The sequence below is a fragment of the Eurosta solidaginis genome, chromosome 1 (assembly GCF_040869045.1).
Source record: "Eurosta solidaginis isolate ZX-2024a chromosome 1, ASM4086904v1, whole genome shotgun sequence".
Classification (NCBI taxonomy): Eukaryota; Metazoa; Arthropoda; class Insecta; order Diptera; family Tephritidae; genus Eurosta; species Eurosta solidaginis.
The window spans coordinates 95,914,929-95,940,703 of NC_090319.1; the positions used below are offsets into that span (position 1 = coordinate 95,914,929).

At 35.3% G+C, this 25,775-nt stretch overlaps 2 protein-coding genes across 16 annotated transcripts in view; one reads left to right on the plus strand and one right to left on the minus strand.

The window, feature by feature from the left end:
• Positions 1 to 25,775, minus strand: part of mRpS9 (mitochondrial ribosomal protein S9) — a 137,584-nt gene that overhangs the window by 95,909 nt on the left and 15,900 nt on the right. The gene's annotated exons all lie outside the window — the stretch shown is intronic.
• The window catches only part of wtrw (water witch), a 58,483-nt gene that overhangs the window by 27,421 nt on the left and 5,287 nt on the right, over positions 1 to 25,775 (plus strand). For 5 of the 14 annotated variants that reach the window (XM_067759221.1, XM_067759220.1, XM_067759217.1 and 2 more), the window contains exon 2: positions 8,427 to 8,691. In XM_067759221.1, coding sequence (XP_067615322.1) covers positions 8,579 to 8,691 — 113 coding nt within the window. In that variant the 5' untranslated portion in view covers positions 8,427 to 8,578. The other 9 variants (XM_067759223.1, XM_067759224.1, XM_067759226.1 and 6 more) reach the window with 9 other exon arrangements.

Genomic DNA, 25,775 nt, shown 5'->3' on the forward strand with positions numbered 1-25,775 from the left:
CCTCCACGTATTCAAATTTCAACAACTGTGGAATCACAGTTCCGTTTTACTGTTTTCGCTATATTTTTGTTCAATCGAATGAAAAATTATTATTTTTTTTTTTATTTCAATAAGGTCCTCTCTAAGTCAAGAGAAATTGATTCAACTAAAAATTTAGAGAAACTTTGGAATAAAATTTCGCGCGATTTTGTATTCCAAATTTTCGCCTGCGTTGGTTTTTTTCTATATTCCGATCTCACTTTAGTGAAAAATAGGGTATATAATACTGGTCCAGCGTCGATTTCTTAAAAATAAGACTTTTTTTTTATTTTATTCCAAATTTTCGCTTGCGGCGCTTCTTCCAATACTGGTTTCATTACAGTGCAAAATCGGTTTTAAAGCTGGGCCAGTGGGGATTCCTCTGAAATAAATGTCTAACCAATCTTGCGGGAGTTTTGTGTTTTTGTGTTGATTTTAAATTGCTGTACATAGTTATGGTCGTTTTCCCGAAATAGTGGTAGGGGAAATGGAAATTTCCTAAATGGCTAAGAAGTTGAATTAAAAAATGTATAAAGTCAATTGACCTTATGTCACCTCACCCAGTCAGTATCATTCAAGATGAGTCCAAAGTGACATCCTAATAAACTTACTCCAGGATTGGTAGTCCTCTGCGGGCTATAAGTCATGTCTACATTTTTCCAAGACCTAATAAAGGTTCACAAGATCTAGTTACGACAAAATCCTCATTACAAGAATGCTTGAAAATGCTTGCTTCCAGTACTACGGTCGACATTATAAGAAAAAACTGAAATCTATTTCTTTTATTTTAGAACTCTAATACAAAAATTTAAGATAGAGTAGCGAATAAAAAAGCTTCGGTAGTTCTTCCTGTTATGCGAATGAACGAAGACGCTCCTGCAAAGAAGGTATTTCATTCGTCAGCGTAGGTAGCGTGGCTTGTTACGAAACGGCCAAAATCATTTAGGCGGTTACCAAGTAATGATGATACACAAATTAGACCGTTCAGTTTTTTTGTTAATTTATGCTTGATGAGACTCTAAAACGCACTTGCCGAACAGCAAGTTATCTTTTTAGCTCAGAGTTAGTTTCTCATAAAGTTTAACCCTCATACAATTATGATTAATTTTAAAATTAACTCGACCACGTTTACAACTTTTGCGCTAATCTACTACAAACCTGCAAGTCATATACATTCTCAAATTTGAGGTGGTGTCTTGTTTCATGGTAGTTAACATATGTACAGCCCAAATTTGGTGTAAATGAACCAAAGTGGCAACCTTGTTAGCAGCAAACTAACAAAGCTCAAGACAACAGATGCCAAGTGACAGATTTGCAAATATTTTCAGTAAAAATGCGATGCCGATGCGGTAAGATAAAAATTATAGATACATTAATGCTGAGCAACGGCATATTCTACAGTGGGCTTGAATTGGCGCAAAGTGGCTATAAATCGAAATAATAACGTTCTTACGAAGAGTCCTAGCCTGAGCTTATACTTGAGTGTGCATTTTTCCAACTATAGTCTTTCTCTACCTGTCTCTCTCATTTCAGTGGGTCTCCTTCTTTCTCCTCGTCCCATACCTGGCTGCTAAGGCGGAAATACGCCGATTGTTTCTTCGATGACGGCAAACAATTCGTCTTGTCCTCATTCACACCAAGGCCGCCTTTTCTGCCTCTTTTCCAGTTCAAGAAAAGCCCAACTTACGCTACGTATGTTAAGGTAAATTTAACCTATATCAACGCGCAATCGCACGATGTAGTCTTGCCGGAGACCTAGTTTGGTTTCGAATAGCTCGGAGGCGTCCTCCCCAAACCTTACCAAGGTGGTGGTGTTACTCATCCTTGAAATTCTTATATCGTGAGTATTTAGCGTATGGTGAAGATCTGGTTTACAGAAGGTCTGTTTACCAGGTCTGAAGCCGAACTGATAAAGTCCGAGCAGTTCGTTGACTTTCGAGTTTTACTTTCGTCATAGTTGGCAGACGGAAGGTACTTATATTCTGCCATCAACGATTGGGGATGGAGTTGATCCCTCTCTACCTAGCAATGAGGGGGAGTGATCCCTTCACAACATGAGCACACTATGCATGTCAGCTATTAGTTGGCCACTAGCATTCCTACAAAAATCTGTCCCGGTGTAGAAAATTTACAAACATTCGAGCATTTTTCCGATCAGCCACCATCTGAAGCTCAGCGGCTCTCTACCTTCTTCGCGGCAAGATAGCGCTCCAATGCACTCGCAGTGCTGAGCCCGTACGCATCTTGTTCACATAGACAGCGTCCTTTTTTCTGAGGCGGAGCGCAATTTCAAATCGTACCAGTTGCTCTATGGCATCACACACATAAATTAGGTCTGGCTAATGATAGCAAACGTAGGAAATGCGGGCTGCAGGAGTAAGAGAGTGTTCGAAGTCCCGACTCACCACATTAATGTTTACCCTATCTATAAGTTGGCATAACAGAGAAGAAATATTGTTTCCTACAACGGTGAGTGAATCGTTTAATTATCACTAGAAATATCGAAGAAACAATACAGACTATACGGCAAATCTTAACTTAAGAAATTTTGTTTGTTTTGCTATTAGATACTAAAATCTATACGGCCTCATCAAATATCAACAGAAATCAGCTGTTCTATCAATCAATTAAAACTGACAGCTTGCGCTGTCATCTGGCGTATGGGAGCAACTGCCGGTAATGCAGTGCAAATATTCACAATAGTGCCATAGTACAAATATATTTCTTTGTGTGCTCACAATTGTTTATTTTTAACAAATTATTTTAATAAAATATAAATAAACAAAAGCACTACGACCAAAATTTCCCCAAGCTCGCTAATAGCCCGAATCTCCATCTTTACAACCAAAACTTTATTTATAGATTTGGATTCCAAATAAGAGCGAGATACGAGTCCCTTTGTACATAAAAATAGCAATTGGAAATAATATATAGATGATGACTATCATTGCCATAAACTCGTTCTTTCCAAATTCTGGGAATAATAACGTTTGCAAAGTGTTTAGTTCAATTCACACAAATTTCGTTAACTTTGTTTGTTCATGGCTTTTATAACTTTTATCACAGCCCAAAGAATACAGAGCTATCAAGGGCTGTATTTGAGTTCTCGAACTGTTCAAAGAAGTTGTGCACAACTTAAGCATGCGCTTACAAGCTCTGATTTTGTGCATCATTTTATTTTCCATATTATTTTCAAAAATTATTGTGGGCATAAAGTCTCTTACTGCAGATAGTTAGCTTGCCTTTTAATATTCTAATTCGCAAACTCGCATTCCCAATATTCGCATTGAAAAGTATGACATTCGTAACACCGATACACAAGCCAACAAAATTTTAAAAAAATCCAGAAGCTTGATTGGAATTGCCATTCGAAAGCTGTCAGATTATATTTTTTTTCAAACGAGAAAGAAATTTCTTTTGAATCGAGTTACGTTACAAAGCTCCAGACCCAGAGATGAGATACAACTTTTCGAAAGGCCTTTGGTCGCCTTTTCCAAATACCGAATCATATTTTTATATCTAGCTGTACTTGTCCACAGGGTATTATACTGTAACGAATTTTGGGAAATCCCGCTTATTCGAAACCTTCTGCTAACGTTCGAATCGCTAAACTGTTGAATAAATCACTCCAATATTCAGTATTGCAATATGGTCTTTTTTTAGTCTACTTGGGAGTAGTACAATTATTCTTCAATATCGCGTACTTCACAACAGCATGTTTAAATCAAACTGAGTACTCATGCCTCAGCTTTCGCTGCTTTTATACTCTCTGTTGCCTCGTTTGCATATTTCTACTAAGGTCTAGACGTTTCGCCTTCTAGAATAGTGGTATCTCCTACTTGGTAATTTATATTTACATGTATATTGGTAGTTTATGTTTATCTTATAGCCATATGCGGGTGTATGTGTGAGTAACTACTTCGCCTGATGATTACATGTGTTTGTGAGTATCTCTTCGTTGCCTTGTATGTATGTGTGTAAATGATGATTGATTTGTGCATGTACACAAGTGTGATTAGATAACTGTTAGATATATGTATATAGACTCCAATATATGAAAATCATCATTATCAAAACAAAGTTTGATTAAGCCATGTCCGGCCGTCTGTCCATCCGTTAACACGATAACTTGAGCAAATATTGAGATATCTTCACCAAATTACGTATACTGGACCCCGAATAGATTAGTATTAAAAATGAGAGAAATCGAACGATAACCACGCCCACTTTTCCAATATCGAACATTTAGAAAAATGGGAAAAAATCAGATAATTCAAAAGCGAATAGATTGGTTTTATGACGCAAAACGTAAATTCCGAAAAAAATTTGGAACATGGGCGTGGCACCACATTTAGAAGAAGTCGTTAAAGATATTACATTGAAATTTGCCAGAGACAATATCCTTGCCAAAGTGCATAGACTAAATGAAGATAATCAAAATCAGTAAAACACCACGCCCAGTTTTTCTAAAGGTCTAACCTTAACAAAGTTTACAATAACTCTATGGTATTTAAATAGATTTGAATGATATGCTACCCCAGTAGTGGTATGGTTGAGCTAAGAGCAAAACTTAAACAAATCTTGAAAATAGCCGTTTCCCGACCCTTTTTACTTCCTTTACATTAGGTCGGTTGAATGTTTGTACGCTTTTCATACAAATCTTGCAATCGATTTTTAAGTAACTTCTCATTGAGCTAAAAACGTGAAACTTTACACGTAGGTTAGAACACCGTGACAATGCAACAAAAGGAAAATATCCGTTAGGTGGCGCACGGATCGAAATAATTAGATAAGAATTTGAAAATTTTCAAACCAGCTTTTAAGTAACTTCTCGATGAGCTAGAGACTTGAAATTTCAAACTTAATTCATAGGTCGATGACAGCCGATGATACGATACAAAAAGATTCGCTAGAGGGCGCACGGGAGGAGATAATTAGAAAAATAGTACGAAACGGAGGGAATATTTGCATTGATTTTCATGTAAGTTCTCATTAAGCTACAACTGTAAAACTTCACAGATAGGATAAGACGCCGAGAAAATTTAAGAAAAGGAGAAAAAAATTCCGTTAGGCGCACGGATCGAAATATTTATATAATAATATGGGAATTTGGTATTTTGAGATCGATTTTAAAGTAACTTCTCATTGAGCTACAAACATGAAACCTCAGAGACAGGTTAAGACACCGTGACAAAGGAAGAAAAGGAGAAAAAATTCCGTTAGGTGGCGCACGGATCGAAAAAATTAGATAATAATTTGGAAATTGGAAACTGGGGTTTAAGTAACTTCTCGATGAGCTAGAGACTTGAAATTTCAAACTTAATTCAGAGGTCGATAACAGCCGATGACACAATACAAAAGGTTTCGCTAGGGGGTGCACGGACTGAGATATTTAGAAAAATCAAACGGAACGGAGGGAATTTCGGGATTGATTTTTATGTAAGTTCTCATACAGCTACAAAGGTAAAACTTAGCAGATAGCTTAAGACACCGAGAAAATGTAAGAAAAGGAGAAAAAAAAAAAAAAAATTTTAAGTAGGTACTTCCTTTTTTATAAATGGACAAAAATCAGCGAAAAATGTCTCCTTATATAAAGACATAATCTTGCTAAACTTTGATTTTTAATTTTGACATAGAAATTGTAAAAATATTTATGAGAGGTAAAAATATAAAAGTGGAGCGCAACTGATTGACTAATAATACCTCCTTTCCCACCAACTTTCCAATCCAAGTAATGTGTGCTCCACTTTTATATTTTTACTTCTCATAAATATTTTTGCAATTTCTATATCAAAATTTAAAAATCAAAGTTTAGTAAGAATATGTCTTTATATAAGGAGGAGACATTTTTCTCTGATTTGTGTCCATTTATATAAAGGAAGTGCTTAACATTTTTTATTTTATTTTTATTGTTGCTAAATTGTAGTGAAATCCCCATTTTTACACGCTCAAGTTCATTAGTGGTAGAATCTGTATTCTTTTTGCTTCTTTGGAACGAAAATGAGTTCCAAATAGAACCATATATGTATTATTGCGCAGCCTTATAACATTATTAACCACACAAAGCAAACAACAACAGCGTTTCAAGTGCACTGCTGTGTATGTAATGTTCGGTTTCACTCGAACTTAGATTTTCTTGCTTGTTTGCTTTGGTTCCTATTTTCGAGATATTCTAACATGAAGATAGGAAAATCACGTTTTGCGCCAGCGTAATTTTGCCACTAAAACTAAATTTTATATTTTTATTTTAATCTACATATACCGTTTAAAAGCAATATGTGTAGCACAATTTCGGGCAGACTTTCTTAAATGGGGTTGGCAGTTATGTGGCAAATGGATTAGTCGATACAGTTCCTTTTTTCTTAAATTTTTGTTTTATAAGTTTGATATAATTTTATTACGAACAAGCGTGGTGTGCTGTACCCGTCCACATGCAGTTTTTAGTTAACAAACGTGCCTAGAAGCAGACTTAAAATTTGTGAAAAAAATTTTTAAATATCGCAAACTTAGTATATTTTAAAGAACAATATCTCAACTCCCAAAGGGAGCCCCTGGAAAAATGAAACTGTTTCAAGAAAAATAGTTGCACTTTAAAATTTTGTATGTTGTTTTTTACTAGAAAGACGTTTTCGGAATGAAAATGCTTAGCTAATAGAGTAAAAAACGGGTTTTGGTCACTTTCAGGAAAAAAGTATTTCGAAAAGCAGAGCCGTTTTAAAAATTCCGATAGAGGATTCAGTTTTGGCGTATTAAAGCATTTAGAAAAGTATTCGCTCATATCGGGGTCTAAAATTTGTCGGTCAGTGTTATTGGCCTATAAAGGGGTGCTGACCGCAAGTTTCCAACTTTTCGTAGTCTTACTATGGAGTTCTTGATTTATACTACATTTCCTCGGCCTTCCTCTTGCGGGTTGGTGGTAGTAGAATATGCCCGCTGTAGGTATACCCGTTTCAATGCATGGCTATCCAATCTATAGTAGTGTAACTCGAAAGGGAGCAATGTAGTCACGTGCATCACCTATCACGGTTGTCATTAAATACTGTACCAGCAGGGAGCAGGAAAAGCCAGTTTTGGCCTGTATATGTTGCATATTTAATACTTATATACAGGTCTCGACTCCTGTCCTTGGGATTGGCTAAATAGTGGGAGATTCGCGGGGGCTGCGGTTTTACCGCAAATGCGAGGTGAGTTCACTCTTGGAAATGTTGACAATAAAGCATACTTAACAAAGCTATACAGTTTCTGCCATGCTCAAACTGACAAAAAAACATTCTATTCGGAGTAATCTTCTCCGCTGAAGCTGACAATAATGGGGTGTTCGTTCGTCCTTTGCAAAGTTGGCAATGAAGTTTTCCCTTGATACGCCCTCAAGGGTAAAGCGGCCAATTTACCTATTCTAACCTAAGCATACTTTTTCCAATCATCCTTCTGCGTAAGGTCAAAGAAAAGGTTGTTATCACATCCCCCAGACCTTTTATCTAACCAAGGTAATAATTTGATTACACCCGATTACAATCTAATTTGGTACCAACGATTCGGCACTGAAGTGTTTGGGTTGGAAACATCAAGCTGTTTCGTTGGGCCGCTGATCACGCAATAATATCCATGTGTTTGACACCGTGAGGTTGAGTCTACAGAATAGGTACCCACGTTTCCTTCACTAAAATCCAACCAAATATGAGAAAAATCGCCTTTCGGAAACTCTTTCACATTTTTAAGTCCAACTCTCTGACTATAAGAGCTTCTGTCAAAGCTCCACTACTTTTCTTCAAAATGGGAATTGACTGACTATTCATCTCAACATTAAGAAAATACAAAATATTGAAACTCGAATGATTTCTTCAAACAGAAATCGTTCTTTTTTTTTTTTTTGAAACAAAAAAGTTTTATTTAGTATTATTCAACATTTATGATTACTTTGTTAAGAGTTCGGAGTTATTGTATAACATATGCCCTGGTTTCTAATTGGGTTTTACAGTAACTATCGTGGTCTCATTCTGTATTGCTTTCTGTCACCCGCTGAAGATAGCCGGCCCTATGCGCCGCCATATGGAAAATCCTGTCGAAACGCTGCCAAAACGCTAGATAGTAGTCATATTAGACATCTTGTCACGCTGTTTATGGATAAGATATAACACTTGTTTTATCCACAATGGGAGTAAAAAATTGTATTCCGAAAAATCAGTGTCATTTCCCGTGTTTTGAAATTATGTTTTGATAGCCTATGTACTAAATAAATCATTTCGAGGGATACATGGCGTATGAGTAACATTCACTGAATGAAGTAAGGATACAACCCAAATAGGGACGGACAAAAAATTTTAACATTTATTAAATAAATTTCAATAGTCTAAAACGAAAATTATGTTTATTATATAATCAACATTTTTTTTAAATTTATATTTCAGTGAAAACTAGCCACCAGCGCAGAACAAACAAAGCCAAAGCAAAAACACAAATGAAAAATAACTTTTACATAAGAAATAGCTTTTTGTGACTCTTTAGGAAATCAAATTGCTAAAATAACTAACAAAAAGATACATAAAAAAAACGTCAAATAATGGAGAATCTGGGCTATAAGGAAGGCAGCACAAAGCCGCGTCGAATGGCACGATCCATTAGCGTGGTAACCAAAAGTGAATTAGAACAGCCGTTAGCCGGTAATAATGCAAGGTAAGAGGGGGTTTCGGTTTGTCTTGCAAGGAGCACGGATTGCACGGATTGTTTATATTGTACGACAAAATATGCAAGACTACGAGAGCACCTCATTGCGAAGTAATAGCATGCATCAGTAAGAAGTGTCAAAAAATTGGCACATAAAACCACAAAATATGATGAAAAAATATGAAAAACAATTGTTCAATCTTTTCCCTTGAGAAATGAGAGGAACACTGTTGAAGGAGGGTTGATTTTCTTTTTCTAAAATTCTTTGCACGAATTTATTTGCACATAAGTAGGTTTGAGCATACTATAAATTGCACGGATTGCATATAATTTTGGGGCGTGTACTTATTTTGTTGTTGTGACTTTACAAACTCTGCAATCCATGCATTCCGTGCAATCCATGCACCGACAAGCAAGACAAAGCGAATCCCCTAATGAAATTATTTTAATCCAATAAAAAATAAAAACAAAAAACGAGCTCAATGCCTAACAATAATTATTTTATCATTATTATTGTTATGATAAATTTTTTCTTAATTGAAAAAATTATTAAATTAGAATAGAAGAAAGAAAAAATTAGACAACTGCCAAAGCATGTTGTATAGATCCATTTCGGGAACTGCTAAATTCCTTCATCGGCAACGTTTAGGCGCCGCTGTTATAACCATTCAGCCATCACAGCGGTTTTTTGTTTGTCTTCATTATTCCTACTTCTATTCTGGTTCTTGCCAATTGATATTCACAGCACTGCGACATCTGTTGCAGAATGGATGTGAAAATTGGACTTGTTTTTGATTGCAATGATGCCATAGTGTCATATTTTATTGACACTTTTTCCCCGTGCTCTGGGATGTATTAACAATTTTTGTTGTTATATCGGACTACTGATTTGTAAGATCGCGGGTTTGAATCGAGCTCTAATGGTAATGGATATATACAACGAGCTTTGGCAGTTGTCTAATCTTTTCTTTCTTCTATTCTAATTTAATAATTTTTTCAATTAAGAAAAAATTTATCATAACAATAATAATGATAAAATAATTATTGTTAGGCCTTGAGCTCGATTCAAACCCGCGATCTTACAAATCAGTAGGCCGATATAACAACAAAAATTGTAAAAAAAAAATTTAGTAAAATAAAATAAAACAAAATAAAATTGTATAAAATAAAATAAATTTAATAATTTTGGGAAAGATTTAAACAACGTGACATCAGGACGGACAAGGCGACAGCTGTTTCGATTATACCTTTTAAATCTCTTCAAAGCCTTTTCTTCCGGGAGTGGGATTTGAACCCGCACTCCTACGATGGCTGAAGTGTTACAAACGCATTCAACGTTGTTTAAATTTTTTCCAAAATTATTATATAAATTAAATTAAAAAAAAATTGCTTCAGATAAATGTTTTCATACATTTAAACGCAATTAGGGCAATCACCGCTTATTTCATATAAAATAAAATAAAAAAATAAAATACAACAAAATAAAATAAAACAAAATAACATAAAATAATGATAAAAATAAATAAAAAAATGTGTTAAGAATAAAGTCAAAAGCAACTTGTTAGAAAAAATAAAAAAAAACGAAAATTTTTAATAAATCGCACTCAAAATCTCCCATTTTGACAAATAATCTCATACCTTTGCGAACTTTCAACATGTAAACCAAGAATAATAAGTGTGAAGATTTTTTTTGTAAATGTAGGTGATGGTTAAAGTAAATACATACATTTATTATGATAATTTTCTAAGTAATTAATTTTATCATCAATCGAAAATATCAGCGTAAATCACGAAACACCACACAACGCCAATTATGATGATTACTCTCAACAAAACGTAAAAATAAACATTCCGTTTGCAAAAACGATTGAAATTAAATTTGAAATAAAAAAGTGTGTTCTACAGCAATAAAAAACTCTTTACTTTAACAATTATGAAGAGTTAACATTATCCAACTCAAAATTTTACGCCGAAGCCATCTAACAGGAACCGTAAACATAAATGAGTTGATTAAATGTGAGCCGGCGAAAATTTCAAATATAATGAATATACTTGGGCGTATATGTATGTATGTATGTATGTACATAAGATTATATCCAATCCAACTCTCAGCAGCTTTGTGACTGATATGGCACTAAGCCGTGAGTAGACGCGTCTACTGCCATCAAAAAATCTAAAACATTTCAATTACGGCACCCCCCCCCCCCCCCTCCCCCGCCCTTCAGGCAATGCAGTAGGCACCAAAAGTCAAGCGCCAAGCCTTTCTTTCGCTTACTCCACATCTTGCGAATCAAAAAGCCTACCTGCATACATACATTGAAAACTAAACTTGTTGACGATATCACCCGCGCCTGCTGACTAGTTAACCATTAAGTATTTCGCGAAACTATTGGATCAACGAATTCTATGTATGTTGTTCAAGTATTATACTCTTTTACAACAACAACCGCTCTGCCAAGTAACATTGATTGTAGCGTCGAACGTTTGCAATTTGTTTGTACAATCTGGACTTGGTCGCAGATATTTAGTCGATGAACGAATGTCGTTGATGCCGGTAACGCGCTTTAACTTACAAAAATTTGGCACAAAGTCCAAATGTAAAGAATTTGCGCGGAGTGGCAAAAATTAAATCGGCAACAACAAAAACGTCTAGTGTAGACATTTGTAAAAAAAAAAACAAACGAAATAAATCAAAACAAATTTTCGGGTCGGTCTGATCTTTTTTACTACGTTCATATGTGTGTATGTAGTAGTAATAATGTAGAACGCGTTTATCTTGTCTTAAATCGAATGTAAAAAAAATATTTAAAATATTTTGTGCAACTTTGCGTAAATTCCACACTTTGCCACACGAGCATTTTCAAGTTGGACATTTCGCGTATTCACGCCGGTTTTCGTACAAACGTTTGAAAGGAAGTGTGGCCCAACGGCCAACGAAACACGTACACGGATGCAGGATTACTCTAACAGACAAACATATATACATGGTTGTTGCTATGTAAATTTGTATTAATGTGATGTGTAAACGGCTATTCGATGTGTTTAAATTTCACTTGAGTTGAAATGCTAAATGAAAATTTACCTACAAACTGGCTGCATGCGTGGATCTGGCTACGTAAAGTGTAGAGTTTTCTTTAACAATTTTTTTTAAATTTTTAGTTGGTCATAATAGTTAATGACTGCGTGGAAAAACCCAAATGCTACTTTTAATCTGTGTTCGCGGCAATGCCAAATGACGTTGGACAAAACTTAACCAATCCTTCGGTGCAGGACTTTTCGGCAGCAATCGCCGTATGATTTCGTTATTGCTTTAACCTTTGCTTTATCTGCCCTGTATAAGAAACAAAACAAATATTTTTTACGGTGAAGTAGGACAAGCCAAAGTATTTGCTCGAAAAGGCCGTTAGCCAAATTGTGCCTTCGACAAGCTTAATATTGGGACCCTTTCTTTCTTAGAGTCCGAGTAATTTATTTGAAATTTATTCTTTAGGCAGCCTTTCGAATATGTTAATCTTATATATAAAAACTAATGCAAAATCTGTTGGTAACTTTAGAACTTAAGATCGTAGATGGTTTATAAGTTGGTTTTAGTTCCATATGTTAACACATTTCTGATATTAGACCAAATGGACCAGCGTTACCATAGAATGTGTTTTCACAACATAAGAATCAAATCGGATGCGTTACTGAACAAGCGGCGGTGGTTAGAAAGAAGTGCGAGAAAAGGGAAAATAAGAGACAGGAGGAACAATATCGGGCAGGAGATCGTCTCAATAATCTGACTTTATTTACGTATAAAAATTAATAGGTTTTTAAAAATTGTACCCGTGTTTGTTTCATTTAGTTTCATAGTGGTTTCTTCAAACAAAAAAATGTAAATCGGTTGGTCAGCCGAAGCAAGTATAGGGATGTCTCCTTATGACCACTGAACACCACCTACACAGTGATGGCAAAGAGCTCAACATTAAAGAGCACAGCGAAATGTTGAACAGCCAGTTTTTACTAAATTGTCACAAACCAGGACACCCTAGCAAACAACTGCTTGATCTAGCCCCGCCTACATGGGGGTTAAGGGAACTTCTCCATGAGCACTATGATGAGAACCGGCACTTGCCAACACAGCAGTTTGATCTGTTGCACAAGATGAAAGCACACTACCAAGGGAGACACGAGTCACTATGGACCAACATCGTTCTGGATACTGTAACAAGTTAAACTCTTAAATGTCCAGAAGCAACCTCAACGTATGTCCTGCATGTAATTGTAACACCAGTCTTCCTATGGTCCGCCCCTTTTGAAACTGTTAGTTTCCTTGGACTCTCGTTAGAGGACTTTGATGACAATTTGTGAGTGGTCGTGCTCATTGAATGGGGCGAAGCACTGTTAACACAACAACAACAGATTTAAATACCATTTGAAATGATTCTGATTCTGATTGAGACTTATCTGCTTCTCTGATATATATTCGAGAAACTATAAAGTGATGTCTGTATCGTGAGAAGTTCCTTGACACCAACGGACGGACTAATGTGGATGGTAAATGCGACTTTTAACAGTTCGGAAAATATCCTTGTTCTGGTACCGCAGGCCATTTCTGACCCATCTTTTTATAATGACACTACCCTCACCTCTTATCATAGTCGTCGGTTGTAAGAAGCTTGGACGATAATATCATTAGATGCGATCAAACATGAAATTTTTGAGAGAAGTTTTTCAGAAGATTTATGCACTGGCATGGTTCAACGTATGAAAATCTAAGACGCAGTGTTTGTCTGTTGCGATATGGTGAAGTGGTGGTAGGACTTGTACTGTTGTTGTTACGGTCGCTATACTTCACACTCCTTAGTCGACATGACCATTCCAGGATTGCTACCGATCTCCTTTTCTTCTAGAGTTCTACGAAACTTGTTTGTAGGTTGGTGCCAGAGGAGCTTATTGTAAGACTTTAATCTATAACACAATCCACATCCAAATTAAGCCCCGAGAGGTTCGATTCTCAGTAGGTGTTTTAAGTTTTCGATACTTGATTTTGGAAATTCTGAGGTGTTTTTTATGACCGGAAAAAAGAGGAAAAAATTGGATAATTTTGTACTGAAGCTTTCACACGAATAGGGACATTAAATCGATCCAACCCACATACATTTTCGTATTTATTTCTTTGTTCGTATTTATTTTATTTGTCTTAACTAAATAAATAGTGTTATTGCGGTAAAAGAAAAATTTATGAAGATTAGTGACGGGCGGCAAAGCTATTTTAGACTATCAGCAAAAATGGTTATTTCCTGTATTTCATTTGCAAGACAGGCTTATATTGCTTTATACAATTGTTTTTGTTATTGATATTAGCGAAAAATTACTTACTTAATTGGCCCTTAACCGTTTAAAAGGTTATGGCCGTCCAACAAGGCGCGCCAGTCGCTCCTTCTCTTTGCCAACCGGCGCCAATTGGTCACACCAAGGGAGTTTAAATCGTTTTCCACCTAGTCCTTCCAACGGAGTGGGGGCCGCCCTCTACCTCTGCTTCCATAGGCGGGTTCCGATAGAAACACTTTCTTGGCCGGAGCGTCAACTTTCAGTCGCATAACATGGCCTAGCCAGCGCAGCCGCTGCGTTTTAATTCGCCGAATTATATTCATGTCTACGTATAGCACGTACATCTCATCGTCAAATCTTCTACGGTACTCGCCATCGCCAACGCGTAAAGGTCTATAAATCTTTCGAACACTCCCAGAGCCGTTTCATCTGATGTTGTCATGGTCCATGCTTCTGGGCCATATATAGCAGGACGGGAACGACAATTGACTTGTACTCTTTGGCCGAGAGAGAGATTTACTTTTCAATTGCCTACCTAGTCCAAAGGCGGCCACCGTGGTGTGATGGTAGCGTGCTCCGCCTACCACACCGTATGCCCTGGGTTCGCACCCCGGGCAAAGCAATATCAAAATTTTAGAAATAAGGTTTTTAAATTAGAAGAAAATTTTTCTAAGCGGGGTCGCCCCTCGGCAGTGTTTGGCAAGCGCTCCGGGTGTATTTCTGCCATGAAAAGCTCTCAGTGAAAATTCATCTGCCTTACAGATGCCGTTCGGAATCGGCATAAAACATGTAGGTCCCGTCCGGCCAATTTGTAGGGAAAACCAAGAGGATCACGACGCAAATTGGAACAGAAGCCTTAGATCTCTTCGGAGGTTATCGCGCCTTACATTTATTTTTTTTTACCCAGTCCAAAGTAGCATTTATTGGCAAGAGTGATTCTTCGCTGCATTTCAGAGCTGATGTTGATGCTGGTTCCCAAATAAACGAAGTCTTTTACTATTTCGAAATTATGGCTGCCAACAATAGAGCGGTTGCCAAGACGCAAATGCGCTGACTCTTTGCTCGATGACAGCAAATACTTCGTTTTGTCCTCATTCAAAAACAAAATCATCTTTTTCGCTTCTTTAACCAATTTTGAGTAAGCAGAACTTACGACGATGGTGTACAGGCCGATGATATCAATGTGATCAGCATATGCCAGCACGAATTGCACGCTTTTATAGAATATTGTTCCAGAGCCGTTATGTTCTGCAGCTAGTATAATTTTCTCCAGCAGAAAAGTAAAGAAATCACACGATAGGGGCTCACTCTGTCTGAAACCCCGTTTAGTTTCAAACGGCTCGGAGAGGTCATTTCCAATTCTGACTGAGCTGATGGTGTTGCTCAATGTTATTTTGCACAGCCGTATAAGTTTTGCGGAGAAACCCAATTCAGACATAGAGGCATATAGATAGTTCCTTTTCGTGCTGTCGAAGGCGGCTTTAAAATCGACGAAGAGATGATGTGTGTCGATTCTTTTTTAGCGGGTTTTTTCCAAGATTTGGCGCATTTAGGAGAGCAGAGAAGTGAAAAATAGCGAAAAATTACAAAGTTTAAAAACTACGATGGTTATTAGACAATGTTTCTGAATTTCACTTCTTCATCAGCTAGCTTCTCGGGAGCTGAGTATAGAGACCAATTGCAAAGCGAGCAGAGGGACATTCATATGGCTGAGTCAGTGCACGGACTTTACCACTTTATTGGTAGATCTACCAACTCTTTAGCCAATTTTCATTTTCTACCACTTCTACCACCAAAGCCCACAAATCTACCAACATTTGCCTTTGTAAGGAAATTAAGAAACCATTCAATTTCGAAGACGAAAAATTACACCTTTTGGAATATTTTGATGCAAAAAATATTCAATCTAGTCAAATGACAACGACTGTTCCCTTACTTAAAGCTTTTCCATTTCACAAGACTTAGATGGAAATTCTTAACAACGAATGGCGATCATTAATATTATATGGTAAGGAAAAAATAGAAAAGATATTTTCCGACGATATTCTTAAAGGATAGATAAAATTGGGAACTGAAAAGAGTCTTCTAGAAGAAAATTTGAGTTAATAAATATGCTGCTTAGCAATATTACCTCACAGTAGTGCAGCCGCAGAAAGGTCGTTCTCTATAATGAACGACATAAAAACCGCCAAGCGTAATGGATTAAAAATTTCAAGCATTTCCAATAAAATATTAATAAAAGAGTATTGTATCGGACGGACTCTATTTTAAACCTCCAATTGAATTAATAAGATTTTGTAAAAAAAATTTTATTTTTAGAAAGTGATTTTGTTCCTTGTATTTAATAACACCCATGAGCCACTAGATTTTTCGTTTGTTTTTTTTTAACAATTTCTTTTTTTTGTTGAAAATTTGGTTTTTATTTTGAAAAATTTGTGCACAAATTCAAGAAATAAATTTGTTAATGAAAGAAATGTAGTAATCGTCTATTCGCAAATATTTTCCTGCGCTATTTTCATCAGATTTTTATACTCAGTTGAGCAGAGCTCACAGAGTATTTTAACTTTGATTGGATAACGGTTGGTTGTACAGGTATAAAGGAATCGAGGTAGATATAGACTTCCATATATCAAAATCATCAGGATCGAAAAAAAATTTGATTGAGCCATGTCCGTCCGTCCGCCCGTAACACGTGTAAAAACCCCTATTGTATAGATGAATTGTAATTGCTTACCAACCAGAAGTTGCGAAGAATGCAGGAGAAGATGCACGGTAGTTTTCAGGAACGGATCCAAGGTTCCACCTTTAGTTGTTGGAGAATGTTGCGAACTAGTCGCGTTGTTCGGGTACTGCGCCCATTTCCACATTAAAAGAATGTTGGTTTGGTTTTAAGAAAACTGTGGATTTAATCACGCTCAAAGTTATAAACTTTACATGTAAAAACCCCTATTTTATAGATGAATTGTAATTGCTTACCAACCAGAAGTTGCGAAGAATGCAGGAGAAGATGCGCGGTAGTTTTCAGGAACGGATCCAAGGTTCCACCTTTAATTGCTGGAGAATGTTGCGAACTAGTCGCGTTGTTCGGGTACTGCGCCCATTTCCACATTAAAAGAATGTTGGTTTGGTTTTAATAAAACTGTGGATTTAATCACGCTCAAAGTTATAAACTTTACAAATTGTATTTGTCTTATCGGTTTTCAATGGGGCTTTTTCCCCAGTACAATTTAATAGAACTTCTCTATAATTTAAGTGTTAACCAAAAAAACTTGACCGCTCACACGAAAAAATGGAAAATTATGTATATCTATTTTTGCATGCACGGTTGCATTATGCACGATAGGAATGTTACAAAAGTGAAACATCAGCTGACTGATTTGATGTGTTGAGATTCTTTGGCTTGAGCTTAGGGCCCCATTACATCACCCTCCTTTGGAAAAAAGGAGTCGACAGGGTGATCAAGTCTGTCGACTTCTTTTTTGCTCAAAGTTTACGAAAAAGTAAAATGGGAATATTTTAAATGATGAAAATCTAATATTTATCAGCTTATGTTTCAATTTGCAGTTTATGAAATTAGTTTATATGTAAAATACTTAACGATAATTAAGTTTATTTATACAATATTATTAAATTTATTTAATATTTTATATGTAAAATAATTTTAATGAGTGATAATTAAATTTCTTTATACAATGCAATATGCAAATATTAGGAATATGTTTTAATACGTATGTGTATGTAAAGTTTTAGAATGATTCATTTCATTATCGTTTTTTTTTTTTGTTTTACATCTAAATTTGTAATTTTTTGTTTTACATTTGAATTTGTATTATGTTTGTAATTGTATTATTTTTGTTCTGCCTTCTTGGCTGTTTGAAAAGAATATTAATATATGAATATAATATAAACAAGTAGTTATTAATGTATTTTAGTAATTCTATTTTTGTGTACAATTTTTTCTTTTCTCGTAACTTCATCACAAATAGTTACATTAGGTTCGTTGATTTTAGTTATAGTGAACGGACCTTGATACATATTCTCGTGTTTGTGGTGAGGTTCTTTCTGTAAAATTACTTTATCTCCGATTTTTATAATTAAAGGTCGTGCAGTTTTATCATATAGATTTTTACTTTGTAATTTGTTTTTATTAATTAGGTTTTGTGCTATTTTGTGCGTTTTCTGCATCCTAAACTTAACTTCTTTGGCATAGTTTTCGACGTTATAGATCGGGTCAATTTTTTCTTTACTCAATTCATTTGGCAAAGTTGCCTTTTTCCCAAAAACTAACTCGAAAGGCGAAAATTGATTGTCGAAAACTGTGCTACTCGTAGTATTGTGTAGGAAAGTAAAGTATTTTAAATAAACATCCCAATCAAATAACGTATCTTTCAAATATGCACGTAAGTATTCATTAAAGACTCTATGATTACGTTCGATCGTTCCAACAGTTTCATGATGGTATGCAGTTGAAAAATTATGTTGAATATTTAAAAGTTTAGTTAATTCTTCAAATAATTCGTTTTTAAATTCAGTACCTAAATCTGATTTTATGGCATTCATTGTGCCGTAAGTTAAAATGAATCCTTCAAAAATAGCTGAAGCGATTGTTTTTGCCGATTTGTCCGGTACAGCGACTGTTACCAGATATTTAGTCATGTCGCAAATCATGGTAAGTGCGAACTTGTTACCATATTTGGACTCAGGTAGGGGTCCTATTGTGTCAATTACTAGTATATCAAATGGTTTACAAGGAGTTGGTGTTAAAACAAGTTTTTCTTTTGTTTTAGGTTTAACCTTGTTCAACAGACAATCCTTACAATTTTTGATATATTTCGATATATCGCGAGTCATGTTCTTCCAATAAAATTTTGTTCGCAATTTTGCGTAAAGTCTTTTCATTCCGCAATGTCCACCGGAAATGGGATCATTATGGTAAATTTTCATAAGTTTTAATTTTGTATCTTCATCTGTTACTGTCTCCACTGGATCTGTCAGTATAATCTCTAATGATTTTAAAATTTTATTTCCAATATTTTTGAAATTCGTAATAGTATAATGTTCGAACATAATATCGTTTTTAGGCCATTCAATCTGCTTAATTTTGTGTTTGCCGGCTTCTGATTCAAGCCTCGAAAATAATTTCTCTAAAGTCATTATTTCGTTAACAAGCTCAAAACTAAGTAACTCGAGTTTCTTATGTTTAATATGCGCAAAAATTCTTAAATTTGTTGTTTTATTATTTTTATCGTACGTAATTGCAGATCTTATTCGTGGGACTTTTTTCGAAAAATTAAATGAAAATTTGTCGTAGACATATAAAGTAAGTTGTTTTTCGTCGTTTTTGTCTGTTTTCCTATGTAAATTTTTGTCGTTTGCCTTTTTTGTCATGGCTCTTGTCTGTACTGCCAAAATTTGTTTATTAGCTTCTTTAATCTCATCGATTGTTATACGCGATAGTGCATCAGCACAAACGTTTGATTTACCTTTTATATATACAATAGTAAAGTTATATTCAGATAGTTCCAGTCTTATTCTTGAAAGTTTTGAAGATGGGTCTTTCATGTTGAATAAGTATACTAGAGGTCTATGATCTGATTTTACAATAAAATGGGTACCATACACATATGGTCGAAATTGCTTGATTGCAAAGTAAATAGCTAAAAGCTCTAATTCTATAATAGGTTTTTTCTGTTCTGCTTTATTAAATGCTTTAGAAGCGAAACAAATTGGTAAATCACTACCTTGCTGTTCTTGACTTAAAATAGCGCCACATCCAGTTGTGGAAGCATCAACTGTAATAATGAATTGTTTAGTAAAATCTGGATATTGAAGTAATTTTGGTGAAAGTAACGCTGCTTTCAAAGATAAAAATGCTCTTTCGCACTCTACATCCCATACAAATTCAACTTTTTTTCTGCTTAATCGATTTAAAGGCGCTGCCAGAGACGCAAAATTAGGTATAAACCGTCTGTAATAGTTTGCAAACGCGACGAATCGTCGTACCGCGTCTTTGTCAGTCGGTTTTGTATATTTTTTAATTGCGTTTATCTTAAAGTCGTCTGGCAACAAACCTTTGGCTGAACATTTATGACCTAAAAATGTAACTTCTGGTCGTAAAAAGTTGCATTTATTTGGGTTAAGTTTGAGATTGAAAGATCTACAAGTATTGAAAACTTTTGAAAGATTTTTAATGTGGTGTGCTTCGCTACACCCTATGACGATAATATCGTCGACGTATAAGAATGCGACATTGGGTGGTATACCCGAAAAAGCTATGGTCATCATTCGCGAAAATGAGTTTGGTGCTATGTTTAAGCCGAATGGAAGCACTTTCCATCTAAATGCGCCACGATCAGTGCTGAATGACGTAATGTCACGAGAGTCAGGATGCAAGGGGATTTGATGAAATCCTGAAAAAAGATCTAATGTGGAAAAATATTTTGCTCTACCGAGATTGTCTAAAATATCGTCAACTCTAGCTAGTGGGAATTTATCAGCAATGAGTTTTTTGTTTACTGCGCGAAAATCTACGCACATACGATATGCTTTTTGACCATTAGTATCTTTCTTTGAGACTACAATCAAAGGACTATTGTAATTCGAATAACTGGGTTCAATCAAATCGTTGTCTAATAATTTATTTACTTGGCGATTTATTTCTTCGCGTTGAGAATATGGCAATCTATAATTTTTAACATATACCGGATCGTTGTCTTTCAATCTTAGTTTTTGCTCGTAAAAGTTATTTAAAGTCATTTTGTCCGTGTCAAGAGCGAAAATGTCGGCATAATCTATGCAAAGGTCAATTAGTTTACTATGAGCATGTTGAGGTATTTGATTTTTTAAAATCGAAGTTAGTTTTTTCGTACGTTTGTCTTCTGTTTCTGTCTTGTTAATTGTATAAACATTGTAGTTTGAAAGTTTTTCTGTCTGAATACTTTTTCTTTTGACACACTTTATATCATCCGTGGTATTTATAACTTTAATAATTGGGTTACTGCAATTAACAATGCACCTAGCTGTGAAAACACCTATTTCAATTTCCTGCGAGTCCACGAAAAGTGGCTCGGGTGAATTTCCTAAATCAAAAAGTCTGAATATTTCGCATCTTGGTGGAATGATACAACTGTCGCTTTCTGTTCCGTGTAGGATTGGTATCGCGACTTTTTCATTACCTACCCAAAAGGAAATACTATTTCTTTCATAATTAATAATGCATTTGTTAATTTTCAGAAAATCTTTACCCAGTATGCCATCGGATGGAATATTAAAGTCTTCATTTACTACGTGTAAAGTATGTTTAATAGAAAAGTTTGAAAAATTTAAATTTGCTGTAATTTTACCTAAAGTGGAAACTGAATTAGAAGTAACACCGGTAATGTTAATAATGTCGTTCGTATTTAAGGAGATATTTCTGTCTAGACATGATATTTTTATTAAGGAAATGTCGGCTTGAGTGTCTACTAGGAAAGAACAAAATTTTTGTGACTCGTTTAGTTGTAATTCTATAAAATCAGAGTAATTTAAATTTAAACAATAGATGGCTATTGGTGAGGGAAGTTCGCTTACTCGCTTAATTCGTCCTCCCTCAGTGTTCGCTCCTGAGGGGCACTGGCGTTTAAAGCGCGAACGTTTGCGTTTCGACCTCTACCATTGGCTGATCTCGAATTGCTGTTTCTATTGTTACTATTGTTTGGATTAGAGTTGGTATTTGGACGCGCATTATTATTGTGATTATTTTGATATCTATTTCCGTGATAATTCCTGTATCTTTGATTATTATTACCGTTATAATTACTGTTGTGTGAAAATGAACTGTTATTATTTCTATAACCAGTATAGCCGCGGTTTGGGTAAAAACCTCGATAACTACCACGTGAATTTCTAAATGTACTGTTACCACGTGATCGAAAAGCTAAAACCTGACGCTCAGTTACTTCGTTGTTTTGTTCTACAATTAATTTTGCTACTACGTCCTTCGGATCAGTAAATGCCGTTGAGGCTAAAATGGTTTTTACTAAATTGGATTTTGCATTTAGACGACACACGTTAACAGTTTGTTCGACTGCCATTTCATGAGCTTTCGTTTGAGTGATCCCTTCAATAATAAGAGACCGCTCAAGTGAGTCAGCTAAATCTTCAACTTTTTTTGCAAAATCTGTATAATTGTTACCGCTAACGTGCAACGCTGCAATTCTCCCTGCTACAACTTTCGAGTTGTCTGGTTTGATCCTATTACGTAGAGCTGTTTTAATTTCGTTGACTGAAGCTACTTGTGTTGGTATTGCTTCACGAGCTTTACCCTCTAATTTTGATTTCAAGAACGCTATAAAAGTATTGGTTAAATCTGCAGTAGCGAATTGTTCGAGTAATTCAATTTTGTCTATAAAAGAATCAAGTGCCAGTGGATCACCACTGTAGTTTTCTCTAATGGAATTAGCACATGTGTTAATAAAAATTCTCTTTTCCTCTGGAGTTGCCATGATTTGATCGTTAAGATCTGGAGCTGGATTAGCAGAAGATGAGGCAACGTTTGTACTAATTAGATCGTTAAGATCTGGGTTTACGTTAAAAGAAGGGTTAACTAAGTTTGCACTATTTGGATCGTTAGGATCTTGTTTTAAAGTAGAAGAAGTTAAAATTTCACTATTTGAATCGTTAAGATTTATAACTAAATTAGAAGTTGAATTTTTAATGGAAGAATTTTCGAAACCTGGAAAATCTGTTGATAAAGAAAATCTATTTTCCTGGTTTGTGACTTTTTCGGTCGAAGATGAAGCTAAACTTTCGTAGCTTGAGCCTGATTTATCTGAATCGGATTCTGAATCTGAATTTTTGTTCAATTGTCTACCACTTCTAAGGTTGTACATATGAAATTACTAAGGCACTTGTTTGAATGTTGAATTTATATTTGAAGGTGAAGTGTTGAGGGAAAAGAAGAAAAAAATTTTGTAAAGAAATATTTAACAATTGATTAGAATATTTAATTGAAACTGCAGTAAACTTGTATGAAAAATATTTAGAGTGTAATGGAATTTAAACTTTGCACAAAAGTATGTTTATTAATTGTTAAAAGTCTCAAGATGAAATCACGGACGCACCGCTTTATTCAAAAAATCTCAATTGGTTTTTAACAAACCATCGTTTATAAAAAAAATCTCACTTTGTATTAGTTTATTAAGTATGGGTTAATAAGGCTGTCGCCGTTTATTATCCGTGGCAATTGTGAATTATGTCTACTTGGATGATATAATAAAATACAGTTTTGGACTTAAACTCAAAAAATGCATTTAAAATGAAAATGATTATTTACCGATAATATGAAGACAAAATGTTCAGATTTGATTGATGTATGGTCTAATGAATTTCAGGGCGGATACCGGTTGTAAAATAAAAAAACTTACACATTCTGAATATTCAAAATTTATTTTATTGACATACCCACGTAAAATACGTGAAAGGCGTTATGAGGAACGCGTGGTCGAAAGGAAAAATCTCAAATGGATGAGAAAATTGGAACGAGAATTATATAAAGTAGGTTAAAACGCAATAAATCGAAAAGGTGTCCCGAGTTGGCAACTTCAGTTATATGCAAAACCACAGTAATATTTAAGACATGTTATATGTTGGGATTACCAAATTCCGCAAAGTACAGTTTGCACAATGACCTGTAAAAATTTATGCATTTTTTTCTTACCAAATAGGCTAACATGTAATAGGATGTCCACGTGACATATGCAATTTGAAACACACGAATGTGTTGCATGTAAAAAAAAATATTACCGTACATAATTTTATAAAAATGTATGAATATGCAATTTAGGAATATATTATATATCTATATTTATAATATGTAAAACATGTACGTAAAATGTGTACGTATAGAGATACGTTGGTGGAGCAGTGTCGCAAGTGAAGATTGCTTGTTGGAATGCCGAAATGTAAGCCATATAAAATATGCGTGATTGCTACTGGACGCTGGTACTAAGTACAACAGTAATGAATGATGATGTTGAAATTTCAATTAATGATGGGTGCGATGCAGCACGATAGATGAAATTGATATTATTTAGAATAGGCGGCTTATCGGTGGCAGCGTGGGTTTAAAAATTGAGAAATGGTGGCATACGACGCCATTTTGTGTCTACGAGGCATACCTCGTTGTCGTTTTTCTGCGCGAACGCCTACGTGTATGAATGTCCCTTTTATTTTGTGCTCCGAATTAAATTTCACTAGCGGCTGGCCCGCGCCGCACGGTCGCCATGTAAAAACCCCTATTGTATAGATGAATTGTAATTGCTTACCAACCAGAAGTTGCGAAGAATGCAGGAGAAGATGCACGGTAGTTTTCAGGAACGGATCCAAGGTTCCACCTTTAGTTGTTGGAGAATGTTGCGAACTAGTCGCGTTGTTCGGGTACTGCGCCCATTTCCACATTAAAAGAATGTTGGTTTGGTTTTAAGAAAACTGTGGATTTAATCACGCTCAAAGTTATAAACTTTACTAATTGTAGTTGTCTTATGGGTTTTTTCAATGGGGCTTTTTCCCCAGTACAATTTAATAGAACTTCTTTATATTTTAGTGTTAACCAAAAACTTGACCGCTCACACGAAAAAATGGAAAATTATGTATATCTATTTTTGCATGCACGGTTGCATTATGCACGATAGGAATGTTACAAAAGTGAAACATCAGCTGACTGATTTGATGTGTTGAGATTATTTGGCTTGAGCTTAGGGCCCCATTACACACGATAACTTGAGTCAATTTTGAGGAATCTTGATGAAATTTGGTATGTAGGTTCCTGAGCACTCATCTCAGATCGCTATTTAAAATTAACAATACCGAAAAAGTGCGATAATTCATTACCAAAGACGAATAAAGCGATGAAACTTGGTAGGTGAGTTGAACTTATGACGCAGAATAGAAAATTAGTAAAATTTTGGACAATGGGCGTGGCACCGCCCACTTTTAAAAGAAGGTAATTTAAAAGTTTTACAAGCTGTAATTTGGCATTCGTTGAAGATATCATGATGAAATTTGGCAGGAACGTTACTCCTATTACTATATGTATGCTTAAAAAAAATTAGCAAAATCAGAGAACGACCACGCCCACTTTTAAAAAAAAATTTTTTTAAGTCAAATTTTAACAAAAAATTTAATATCTTTACAGTATATAAGTAAATTATGTCAAAATTCAACTCCAGTAATGATATGGTGAAACAAAATGCAAAAATAAAAGAAAATTTCAAAATGGGCGTGGCTCCGCCCTTTTTCATTTAATTTGTCAAGGATACTTTTAATGCCATAAGTCGAACAAAAATTTACCAATCCTTGTGAAATTTGATAGGGGCTTAGATTCTGGGACGATAACTTATTTCTGTGAAAAAGGGCGAAATCGGTTGAAGCCAAGCCCAGTTTTTATACACAGTCGACCGTCTGTCCTTCCGCTCGGCCGTTAACACGATAACTTAAGCAAAAATCGATATATCTTTACTAAACTCAGTTCACGTACTTATCTGAACTCACTTTTAATGGTATAAAAAATGGCCGAATCGGACGCCCAATTTTTCGATATCGAAAATTACGAAAAACGAAAAAATGCCATAATTCTATACCAAATACGAAAAAAGGGATGAACCATGGTATTTGGATTAGTTTATTGACGCAAAATATAACGTTAGAAAAAAACTTTGTAAAATGGGTGTGACACCTACCATATTAAATAGAGGAAAATGAGAAAGTTCTGCAGGGCGAAATAAAAAACCCTTGGAATCTTG